General features: G+C 40.3%; 1 protein-coding gene across 1 annotated transcript in view; it reads left to right on the forward strand.

Annotated features, from left to right (window-relative positions):
* ZNF423 (zinc finger protein 423) overlaps nt 1–13,210 on the forward strand; it is a 423,634-nt gene that overhangs the window by 143,841 nt on the left and 266,583 nt on the right. The window contains exon 3 of the mRNA XM_027869809.1: nt 2,903–3,103. Within this exon, the coding sequence (XP_027725610.1) occupies nt 2,903–3,103 (201 nt within the window). The remainder of the gene's footprint in view (nt 1–2,902; nt 3,104–13,210) is intronic.

Below are 13,210 nucleotides of genomic sequence, written 5' to 3' on the forward strand. Positions count from 1 at the left end.
TGGTGCACTATCTACTGCATCACCTGGTTCCTGTTTCCCACTCTAGCTATCACTTATCTCTTTGGTCTAGTAATTGTGTTCTGATGCCTGTCTATAGAATTAGACTGCCACTGAGTGTAACTCCCATTTCCTCAGCACCTGAAGGTTTACAAAGAGCTTTTCTCACAACATTTGGAGCAGGTAGTAAAGGTGGTTTTATCACAATCTTGTGAATGAGAAACTGAGGTTTAGAAGCAAAGAGTATTCTTTGTCCATGGTCACTCACATAGTAAATCTTAGGTCCAGACGTCAGCTCCAGATCATCTGATGAAGCGGTTCTTAACCTTTTTGTGTGTCTCTTGGACCCCTTTAGCAGTCTGGGGAAGTCACTAGGCCCTTTCTCAGAATAATGTTTTTAAATAAATGAAGGAATGATAAATTTCATTTAGAGGTTAGTGAAAATGAAGATACAATTTTTCTCCCATCTAAGTTGATGAAGCTCTGGAAATCTCTCCACTTGGGGGTCCATGAACCCCAGATCAACACCTCGTGTTATAATGGAAAGGATGTTCCCTTCACTGTTCCATGCTGCCTCAAACACATTTTCACATCCACGGCACCAGGCAGCATGCATTGCCTTTTCACACACAGCCCCTCTGCAGTAATGAATTCTCTCTTAATCCAAGCCAATCATGGTAATTCCTGGCCCAGAAGAAGACTCATCTGGGAAAGATAGTGAGGACATTATGCATTGTGATTTGGATGGCCTGGGGAGACAATGATGGTTCCTTTTTGTCTCTAATGTGATATAAACTTCTCCATCTAAGTCTTCCTCCCATGCTTCCTCGTGAGGGGCAAGAGAGATGTCCCTGAGTTCTTGAAAGGCTAAGTCAATAAAGCCCAAGTTCTGAAAAGTCCTGCTAAGTTTAAAAGATTTCAGGTAGAACAGATGGTGTCTCTGTTATCTGAGGTCTAACCTAACAAATCTCAGAGAAGTTCAAAGAAGGTTGGCCACCAGGTAATGCTTTTTTCTTTCTTTTGGCCACAGCAATTCAAGACTCTATTCAGGTATATAGAGAGTCAGGGGAAGGAGTACCTACATTCATGTAATCAAAGATCCTTGAAATATTGAAGTATTGAGCAAAAATCAACTAGCCAAGCTCCCACGGTGATCAATTGACGTGAAAAAAATCACTGGTCTAGGACCTGGGACACCTAGGATCTTGGCCCAACTCTCTCAATAATGATATGATGTCGAGGAGTTGATCTTAATGATCTCATTTGTAAAATGGGGATAATAATGCCTTTCAAGAGGGAGGTGCCAAGATGGACAGTCTTTTGAGATTCCATCTAGTTTTAGTATTCAAGATTCTAAAAGTCTACAAAATGAGATGATAGATGTGAAATAATTTGTAAAAGTATAAAGCTATATTTGGATGAAGATCTTTATATTCATCATCACTATTTTTCTTATCATCATCATCACCATTGGGGAGAAATGGGAGGAAGTGCAATGAACTTATACTCAGAAAATCTTGAGTTGGAGTCCTTCCTCATATACTCAGCCTTCTTTGACCTCAGTTTCCTCATCTGAAAAAATGGATAATAACAACAGGGTTGCTGTATAAAATGAGATGTAAAGTGCTCATTAGCAAATCTTAAAGTGCTATATAAATTGTAGCTCTTATCATCATCATCATGTTCATCATTGTCATCATTTGTACGTTAAACTGCTAAAGTAGAATGTGGGGACTTGGGGCAAGATCCTCGTGTTCTGTATATTCGGCTAGTAGGGCAGCTGGTTCTTTGATTCTGTGCCTCATCAGCGTCTGCGTTGAAAAAGACGTGGCAACATTCAAGCATCCATGGAAAATGAGTGGAACGAGAACTTCTGATCTTTGTGATTGTGTATTCATGTTAGGAAATAAAAACCATCTTTATTGTCCATGCAATTCTTGGAGCTCTCCTTTTCACTTTGCCTTATTTCATACCAAATTTCCCACATTTTCCATCTTATCCTTGACATTATTTATGGCAAACTAGTCCTCCACTGCACTGATGTGCTAAAATTTCTTTAGCTTTTCACCAATCATTGAGCAGGCTTTTGCTGTTGTAAATAGCAACGTTTCTGTACAAGTATTTAATTTTTCCCTTTATCATTGCTTTGTGATTGCTTGACCAAAGGGTTATGGCCGTTATGGGTTGTTGTTATTTTTTTTAATGGCTCTTGCGCAGCTGGGTCCTATTGTTTTAATTTTTTTCATTTGTGATCTTACATGGCCATGGTCACCAGAAATGTAGGATGACATTATGCCCAACTTGGAGCCTAGCTTCAGGGAATAATGTCATCCCTGTATCATGCAGGAGCTTGGAGTGTGACATCACAGCAAAATGTGACTATTGCCTCGGTTCATGGACAAAGTAATGTGGTTTGGGACGTACTTTGATAAGGAAAATGAAGGCACATGTATGTTGCTTTCAGTGATGTGACATTTTAGGGGTGTTTGGTTAAGGGGGAGAAGCTGACTCCATTTGATAGGCTTTACCTTGGCATGATGGTTAATGGTAGTGATGCTTATGGATTTTTGAGTTTGCAAGTAAAAATGTAGTTGGAGGTGGTGAGATGCTAACGAATTTCAGCAAAACTGAGAGCTAACCATGCATATGCTGTCCACATGCTAAGGAAGATGATAAAGAAGTATCTCTGGAGGATTCACACTAAGAATTAAAGAATACAGTTGAGAATTATTGCACTGCGTGACATAAAAAACACATAGATTAATATACTGAGAGGTGTCAAGAATAATGGGAAGTAGGAGGTAAAGTAATTAAATGTATCTTAATAAATGTGGGGCTATTCCTTTTAAAAACCTTTCCTGAGACCGCAGCGACTGACAGTGGAGTGTATTCTTCCTGTTGGCAGGTGGCCTAGGAGGGGAGCAGGAGAGCGATACGAAAGGCAGTCGGGCGCTGGAAGACAGGAACAGCGTGACGAGCCAAGAGGAGAGAAATGAGGAAGATGAAGACATGGAGGATGAGTCAATTTACACCTGCGATAACTGTCAGCAGGACTTCGAGTCACTGGCGGACCTGACAGATCACCGAGCCCACCGTTGTCCTGGAGGTAATGTTAAACCCGCGCCATGATTCTGACAGGTGGTTAGATGGGTAATTGGACATAGCAACAGCTTGAAGCCTCAAGTGAGATTAAAGAATTAATAATGTAATTTTACAGTTAATGTAATTTTATTGTGGTGCCTTGGGTAGCCTGTGTTCACATTTTAAATAAAATTAAAAATAAAAGCAACAGCTTTTCAGTTGGCATGCTGACAGTAATTATGGTTTGATCCCCCCACCAAAAAACTAGAACTTCATAGCACATTGTGTGTGTGTGTGTGTGTGTGGTGTGTGTGTGTGTGTGTGTGTATGAGTGCACAAGTGTGGATGGGCATATGTTTTCCCCCAAAATTCTTTTTGGAAGTACAGTAATTAAGGGATTGTTAGTGCAAAGTTAAATTGCTTAAGTGTGCAGAACTCAATGAAAAAGCTAACCTGCAGCATTAGGCCAGTTAGTAGAACTGGAGAGAGGCAGAAACATAAGCCTTTTAAATGCAAGATTGTAATGAATGAATGCTTCCTTAAGAATTGTCCTTCTTTGCTTCCCCACTGTTCACCTTCTGTGTAGGAAAAACAGGTAGTGTGTTTGCTGCCTTCACAGACTTTGGTCCTGTCTTGTCTCTGTTTAGTCTACCTACCCCATTGGAGAAGGCTGAGTATGCCCATACATTGAAGGCAATAATTTCAGACTGATTTCCCCCCACCTCCACCCCCTTCTTCCTGCCACAGCTGAGATACCATTGATGTTTCATAAGGTTCAACAAAATCAGCCCAATGAAGTTGGTGGATATGGGAACCTGATTCTTCATTAAGAGGTAGAAGGAGATTTGCAAAGCACATATTGGCCCCCATGGCTCATTGTAGGGGTACTTTCTGAAGCGGTATCTATCCTATTTGTTTGATATTACGCCTTTGTAGCCAAGGTCCAAATTATAATGATGAAGTCTAAACAAGACAGTGTCAATTTTAATCTGCTGAAGTTGACTTCATTTTTTGCAGTGGTTGGAGTTTTGGTGACAGAATGTTCTCTCTTCATAAGTTCTTATGTCCCAGTCTCTTTGCCTGCTCTGCCTTTGAAGTTTTAAAATCAACTGTTGGTGATATTTTCTGTGGGAGGGAGGAAGGTTGTTCAGTCTCTTTCTCAAATGACCCTATGCCTTCCCTCCATGTCCTTGACTGGGCATCAGCATTCTCATTGTGGCTATGGTAGCAATGGGAAATGAGATGAGTCCCCAAAAGCCTTTTTAAACTCCAGACCAACTTGGCTTCATTTCATAACAATGAAAAGAAACCTCACTAATTCATACTCATAATTTCTCATTCATGGTCATTTACACAAGAGCTAGGCTGGCATTTCCCTTTATAATCATAAGACCCTTTGAACTAGGAAGGAATTTAGAGTTCATCTAATCCAAGAATTCTTAACCTAAGATCCATGAAATTGGGTAGGAAAAAACAAAGACATCTTAACTTTCACTAATGTTTAACTGATAGTTAGCATTTCCTTCAGTTATTAAAATGAAATTCTTTTGAGGAGGGGTCTGGATATGCCAGACTGCTAAAGGGGTACATGACACAAAAAAAGTTAATCCAACCTTAAGATCACAGAGCCAGTTAGTGGTAGAGCTGGAACCAGAGTGCAGCAGGTCTATGGATTCTGGGGCTCAGTATACCTTGCTTGAGAAAAGGGTCTGATCACCAAATAAATAACACAAGTAAGATTAAAGGTAGAGCTGCTTTAGCCAAGAGAAGAGGCTGTTGTTCTGCCCTTAAGGAAGTGTTCATTTATTTCCATGCAATTGATGCCCTAATTAAAAATCATTCTTATCTATTCATTAAACCAGGTCCCTTTAGGACCTCTATTAGGCAACACTTTGTTAGCCTACTTCGAGGTCTTGAATGCAGCAAAACTGCTTTTTAAAAAAATACTTTATAATTCACAGCTGCCTCTAATTCTCTCTCCACCCCCATTTTCCTCCTCCCAGCTTTTGTCACTGGCGTATGACAAAGCCTGGGAAGGACTTTCAGGCTTTGGGGGGCACCACGGTGGGTGTTGTCTCTGCAGAAGATGAGAGATGGTAGATAAATTGTTTTGAGTCTGGGTCAGGGTCACCAAAAGGCAGAGCCTTTTCTGTTCCAGCTAATCTAGCAGAACCATTGCTGCCGTTTACCTTATTGACAAGTTCGGATTTAGTCGTGGAATCTAAAGTAACATTGTTTGTGTCGCCCCCAGCTGTCTTGATCAATACAGGGAGTATCTACCAATACTCTTCCGAGGGCTGTAATAGGACTTAACTAATGACTTCCATGGGGATGTTGGAGCTAGGATAGCCCTGAAACTTGAGAGTATTGGAAGGGAGGCAGAAATTACTCAAAAGAGTAGGGTAAACTGCCATGCATAATAGGATCCCTTAGAAATTCATTACAGTGCGATAAAGGTGTAACCTAGTCTGGGAGCAGCTTCTTTGACACAGACAGAAGATGCACAGAGACATTTTTCCCCTTGGGTCTTTGATTCTTAAATTCCAAAGGTTGGGTAAGTGTGTGTGTGTGTGTGTGTGTGTGTGTGTGTGTGTGTGTGTGTGTGTGTGTTTAGCTGCAGCAAATCAGGGTCAGTCTACATCAGACCAACAATGTGCTTTTAGATGTGAGCTTTTCCTTTTTTTCTGTCTGTTTAGCCAATAAGAATGTTGTAAATGTAGGGTCCTTCCCCTCCTGGTCCTCCCCATCCTAGGAGATTATAAGCTCCTTGAAGGGAGCAGTCATTTTTTATTTTGTCTTTACAGTTCTGTGCCTAGTGCCCTAACTGGATGTCTTGTAAATAGTAGGTGTTGGATAAACCCATGTTGAATTGAATTGAAGACTCATTAACATCTGGCCAATGTCCCCCTTCTTTTAGAGAGGCTGAAGGATAGAAAGATTTAGAGGATAAAAGAGCTTGACCCTGGAGTCAAGAAGACCTGGGTTTGAGTTCTACCAATGACTCTTATTAGTCATATGATCATGAATAAGTCGCTTAACCTCTCTGATCTCAGTTTACTCAGATTTAAAATGAGGTGACTGAGCTAGATAAACTCTAAGGACCCTCTGAGTTACAAATCTATGATCATTTGAGCTATTCCCAGCAAAGGGCTGGGAGAGTTGGTAGACATTCAGTAAAAATTTACTGAATGAGTCTTGTTTTAGAAGGAGGCTTTACTTCAAATGAGATAATATAGGTAAAGCCCTTTGCACACCTTGAAGTCCTATACAAATACTAGCTCTTTATATACATGGCCTTTCAAAGCTAGAGATTTAGGTCTACTTCTCCAGGCTGGCTGCTTCCCCTCAAACTACGGGTGTGTAGAAAGATGGTCCAGCAAAAGATTGTCAGTATTGGAATGTGCTTGGCAATTGATCCAGCCAGCAGGTGTCTCCTCGTTGAAAAGGCTGTTATCATCCCAGGCCTACTGCCCAAGTAGCCCCCGAATTGTATACATGGGCACTTGATATAATTAGGGTCCAGAAAGTGGATTAAATTAAAACAGTTTTGTATAGCTATCCTCCTTCAACCTACCATTTAAATGTCCTTTGAACACTAATGGATGAAGCATGTCCTGTTTTCCATAAACTTAGGTCAAGTCCTCAGTTGGGATATACCAGTACATATTTAGAAGGAGGGAAAAACAGTGCCTTGGCCTGCCTCATGTCAGGTGGAGTGAAGTTATGGAAAAATATACTGGATTTGGAGTCAGAAGACCAGGATCCCAAATGCAAGTGCTAGACATGTGACCTTGGACAAGTTATTTAATGTCTGTTGAATTAAAGTTCATTGTTCTGATCCTCAGCATTCTCATCTGCAAAGTGGGGATAATAACTCTCATTTACCTGATAAAGTCTTTCTGAGGACTAATGAGATAATGGATATGAATGCACTTGACAAAAAAGAAAGTTACTAATGCTATATGTGACCGATTCAGACAATGACAATCTACTTTTTGTTGCCCAGAGATACAAAGCAGAACTTGGCAGCATATGATCTCCTTGGCCTCCTAGACTTCCGTCTCATATCTTTTACAACATCATATCCCAAGAACAGTGACTATTTCTCTCAAGTTATTGGCTGTCCACGTCTGGTGACCTTGCCATCTGTAGGTGGGAGTAAACTTCCATCAGTGACAGGACAAGTGAAGGACACTTAGAAACAGTTTGGAACTTAAAATGTAATAAAAATAAATAAATGAAATGAAATTTGGAAACTCTCAAAGTTTTGGAGGAGAAAATGTGGATTGCTGTAAACACTTGGTCGCTTCTAACCAGATGGTACTTTCTGACCAGAAGCCAGAGATATCTTCCCCTTATTAAGTTACCTTCCAGGGAGGGGGTCTACCTATAATTTTTCTTTTTCTTTTTTTTTTTTTTTTGCCTTTTGGTTAGACAATTGGGGTCAAGTGACTTGCCCAGGGTCACACAGCTAGTAAGTGTCATGTGTCTGAGATCAGATTTGAACTCAGGTCCTCCTGACTCCAAGGCTGGAGCTCTATCCACTGCACCACCTAGCCGTCCCTATAATTTTTCTGTAGTAAGTTGTAGCAAGGTGAATATGATGGACTGGGCAAACTGCATGAAACTCTCTACTCCTTGTCTTCCTTAGACACTGCTTACTTACTTCCCTAAGAAATCACTAAGTAGTCACTAACCTTGACTTGACAATAATGGTAATTTGTTTGTAGACTGAGGTATAGTATACTAAGTATTGGTCTCAGAGTGAAGGGAGGCCGGGGTGTGAATCCTGACCCAGACATTTAATAATCGTATGGCCTTCAGCCCATCTGCTCAAGCCTTGGCGTTTTTATCTGGAAAATGATGTTAAAATGATTTGGAAATATCTACCTCATGTTGAAGAAAGTGCTTTTTAAACCCTAAGGCACTATAGAAATATGAACTATTGTTACATGTTAATTCCAGGTCATTGTTATTAGTAACATGGGATAGAAATAGAGACTGGGCCTGTGATCTCTTTAGTATTGGGAACTCATCAGTGAAGAAAACTCCCTTTCCTAATGTGGCTAAGACTACATCTAGTCTTAGAATTGCCTAGGGCACTAAGAGGTTAAGTGACTTGCCCAGAGTCACTTAGCTAGTCTGTGTCAGAGAGGGTACTTGAACCCAGTTTTTCATAGATCCAGGGATCCATGGTTTTTGTGGCTCAACAATCCTGCCTGTCAACTGTATTAATAATTATTTTAATAATATACCAACAAAGCAATGATTGATTAATACAGTGCCATACAATAATTCTGTGAGAGGTGGCACAGCATAGTGTATTGAGTGCTAGTCTTGGAGTGAGGAAGATTTGGGCTCAATTCCGTGTCTGATGCTTATTAGCTGGAGTGGGGGTGGGGGCACTTAAGCTTTCTGAGCTTTTGGTCATTCTCTGTGACTTATACTATGTGTTATAAATGGGTTGGGGTCTATTTCAGTGTTCCACTGATGAAATCACAGATCGTGATGTAATAATTTAGTAACAAAAACATCATTTCGTTGACTGTATTATGTTTGTCTGGGTTCTAGTTTTGACCTTGCTGCTAAGTCACTTAGGTAAGCCATCATTACCCCTCTTTGGGTTTTCTTTTCTTCATCTTTAAAATGAGAAGGTAAACTAAATAGCCTCTAACTAAGATCCTATATTAGTTGGATATCTTAAGAAAGTGAACGTTCTTCATTCTTTGGCATTTATTTAGAATGTAATAATTTCCAGGGACACAGCTACGTGACACAGTGGATAGAGCACTGGCCTAGAGTCAGGGACATTTGAGTTCAAATCTGGCCTCAGATACTAGCTTTGTGACCCTGGGCAAGTCACTTAACCTATACTTGCCTCAGTTCCTCATCTGTGAAATGGAGATATACTGGAGAAGGAAATAGCACTCCATTATCTTTATTAAGAAAACTATGGGGTCGAGAAGAGTTGGACATGACTGAGCAACAACTAAGACTATTATTTCTAGGCAAGTGTCATTGAATCAAAAGATTTCTGTCCTAACTGTAAGTTACATTAAATCTTTTTTTTAAAAAAATTATTTAATTTATGAACTAAAACAAGCATTTCTGTAGCATAGTAGAATTAAAAAAAAGATGATTGCACATGAAACAGCAAATCTATTAAACTTACATGAACTCTTGTCTAATTCTTGCCATAGGAAGTAGCACAGCATAGTTGAAAGACAGGCTGCTTTTCAGTAAAGAAGACCTGCATTAAAATCCTGCCTCTGATATATACAGTCTATGTGACCCTGGGCAAGTCACTTAACTTTCAGAACCTTAGGCAATTCTCTGAGAATATAAATTGTAGGATATTTGCATCTTTATTTCCTACCTCAATGAAACCATAGATTTGGTAGGTCTGACTTGACATACTAATTCAGAATTGGGTAGAAGAGGACCTGAGCTGAAATGTACCCATGCACAATTCAGAAAGAGGGAGATTGCTTAGTTTTTTCTTTTCAAGTGTGAAAAAGGTTGCAGAGGGAATGTTTAAGCTACCTCAGAGGACAACCTATTTTCAGTTACTTTAAAAAATACTTAAATAGGAAGCCTGAGGCACTTTCTGTTCAGGTATAGTGATTTTCCTAAATGATCTCAGATGTTTACATACATTTACTAGGCTAATTACCAATAATTTGTAACCTACTCATTTAAGTAGGTCCCCTAAGGACCTCTATTTGGCAATAGCTTGTTAGCCTAGTTTAAGTTAGAAAGTTTTAAAGCCCTTTAAAACAATTTTTTTTGCTTGTTTTGATCCAGACCTGTTATGAGCATTGGGAACTTACCATAGTTTATAGTCTTAGAGAACTATCTGTGACAATGAGAGGCTCAGAGAATTGCCTCTTGGTCAGCTGGACTAGTATGTGTCAGAGGTAGGACCTGAACCCAGATCTTCCTAAGTCCAAGCCTAGCCCCACTACTTTCTCTCATCAGAGCAAACACTACAATCATGGTACCTACCTTGAAAATGTCCCAGATTTTCCACACAGGCACTTTTTGAATTACTTGAAAATTATCCAGTTGTTCTCTAAAGTAGCTAAAACATTGCCTTTGCACTAGAATCTGAACATGTTTTCTAATGAAGGTATAAAGGCCTAGTGGATAGAGAGCCAGCCTTGGCATCTAGGAGATTTGAGGTTGTCTTTAAATATAGTGAGCAATTCAGATGGACACATCCCGCCACCCCAACATACACACTTTAGATTGTATTAATGAGTTATGATTATGTTAGTGTTGCATGAGGCTATTGACAATAATAATGTCTGTATCATTTTGATATCATAATTCCTTGTATGTAGTAGTTGCTTAGTAAGTGTCTATAGAATTGAACTATTTCTAGCCCTAACATTAGAATTTCTTACACTTTTTTTTTCAGCTCCTAAGTAACAAAATTCAGCCAAATTGCCTTTTGGGTTGGGGGTCAAGAGGGTTGGAGGTGGTGTAAAAACAAAGTCTCTTCTTGTAGTGTTTCCTAGCTCAAGGCCCCAATCGGAAGTGAATGTAATGGAAATTGATGTAGCTTTTCCAGGTATCTGTCTGGTGAGTTTGGAATGGAGATGTAGTGGGAAAGCCAGCTCTCCTTTGTGTACCTCAAGAGTCTCAAGTCTCTTGCTCAGAGAAACACTTATTTCTTGAATGCTGGACTTAGAGAAATAACAACACAACAAAGGGTAAAGGAATTAATTTTTTAAAGTGTCTTTTTTGTCTGATTGGAACTTGGGAGTATTTTCCAAAAAACACTTCTGAACAGCACTCCTCTTTTTGCTGGAGAAAGTGAAATTATGTTGAGTCAAGAGCCAGAGGAGAAAGTTAATTACACACCTAGTTTATACAGCTGTGGCCAAAGTGACCTGTGGGCTCTAATTACTAGGTTTGGTGCTATTTGAATAGTCTCATCTTGGCCAGAGCCTGACTGTTTCCCACTAACCTGACCATCCCTGCAATTTAAGAGTAACAAATTTCCCCTCTCCCTTTGTATGATACTGACATGCTCTTGCCTGTTTCAGAAGGCCAAGGGGCAGCTTTTTCAGCTTGGCAGTGAGGGACCCCTAGCTCATGTATAGGGCTTCTCCACACAAGTCAGTCATTCAATCGATCAAAAAACAAATGTTTATTAAGTACCTACTATGTGCCAGGCACCAAGCTACAGACTGGGAATAGGAAGACAAAGTGATATAGCTGCAAGTGCGTTAGTTTTGGAGTCAGGGACCTGGGTTTGAATGCTGAATCTTCTACTTTCTACCTTTGTGAACTTTGGTAATTAATTTAATTTGGCACAGGGAAGTTGGGCTCAGTTTTTTCATCCATAAAATGGGCAGGTTGGCCTAGATAACTACCCCCATGTACTTGCCTCGCACCCCCTTCCCCCCCATACACCTCTTCCTCTCTAGCTCTACATCTATTGCTGAGCTGACCTTACTCCAGACATGTCAGCTCAGGTATAGAGACTTGATTTCACTCTGTTTATGTAAAAAAACACTATTCAAGGGATGAATATGGGGCCAAGAGAACAAATTTTTTTAGCTCCATATTTCTTATAAGGTCTAAATAGTGGTAATTCACCTGTAGATAGATATTTAGTGTTTACAATGTATTTTCTTTATGATAGACCTGTGAAGCAGATAGTGAAAGTATTATTATCTACATTTTAAAGATGAGAAAATTGAGCCTGAGATTATTTAACTTGTCCCTGGTTGCACAGCTAATAAGTGTTAAGAGTCCATGTTTGAACCTAGGCTCCCTCATTCCAAATTCAGTGTTCTTTCCACTACACCATGCCAGGACTTGAAATGCAAACTCCTGACAGAGAAAAGGAAGGACAGAGTACTTGCCTTCCTCTTGATTGATTAGGATTTTTTCTCCTATTCTATGAGTTCTTAGGTATCCCTCATTAAGTGCCTTGTGTGCATTGTATAGTGTGCAAGTGACTGAGCACATGAAGACATTATATGATAACTGTCTTCACGTACTTTATTTGAGAGGCTATCATATGAAATATACTTTGTTCGGGGGAGCAGAACCAACAGCCATGGGTGGAAGTTGCAAAGAGGCAGATTTATGTTTAAAGTTGCATTTGTTCGGTTGTTTCAGTTGTGTTCGACTCTTCGTGACCTCATTTGGGGTTTTCTTGGCAAAGATACTGGAGTGATTTGCCTTTTCCAGCTCATTCTCCAGATGAGGAAACTGAGGCAAACAGGGTTAAGTGACTTGCCCAGGGTCACACAGCTACTAAGAGTGAGGCCAGATTTGAACTTGGGAAGATGAGTCTTCTTGACTCCAGGCCTGATGCTCTATCCACTGCACCACCTAGCTGCCCTAAAGTTGCATGTAGGTGGATGGAAAGAAAAGCTTCCTAAGAGTGAGAGCTATCCCACAGTGGAGTGAGCTTCTTTGTGAGGTAATGAGACTTCCTCTCACGGGAAGTCTTCAAGAAGGGGCTGAATGGGCTTCTGTGCAGTAGGTTGTAGACGGTATAGGTTGGCCCCACTGGCCCTTGAGGCTTGGGCTGGCTCTGAGATTCTGCGACTCTGACATCTCATAAAGCGAGGCAGGCTTGGATGTGAGTGTGTGCTAGCGTGTAGCCATTTGGAAGAAGAGCAGAAGATTGGGGTAGGTGGTCAGTGTCTTTCCTGAGTTCTGCAGGGTGAGTGTTGACACTCTCCCTAAATTGCCTGCTTGTGAGAGTAATCGTTTTCCATTACAAAGCCTTCTGGAAAGTCGCACAATTGTGGTGTGTCTATGGCTCAGAATTCCATCTTTGGGTAACAGCGCTCCAGGTCTCCAGTGGTAAATCTGTTGGGGAGTTAGTTTTCTGAGGCTAGTTTCATTAACCTCCTTTGAAGACTCCAGATTTATGAAATGTCACCACCTTGGCTCAATTACACAAAGCAAATCCTGGTATCATATTTTTGGAGTTATATGTCTCGAAGAAATTGGATAACAAATCTAACAATATAGAAAGCACGAGCTAACTTGTGAAAAACCAGTAGCTCAGGTTTGATTTCCAGGGTAAAAAATAACACACACACAACCAACATTTCCTGAAGAGTCAGTATGGTGTGTGGCAAGAGAAAAAGCACTGACTTGA

This window comes from Vombatus ursinus, unplaced genomic scaffold (assembly GCF_900497805.2).
Source record: "Vombatus ursinus unplaced genomic scaffold, bare-nosed wombat genome assembly UNPS02014793.1, whole genome shotgun sequence".
Lineage (NCBI taxonomy): Eukaryota > Metazoa > Chordata > Mammalia > Diprotodontia > Vombatidae > Vombatus > Vombatus ursinus.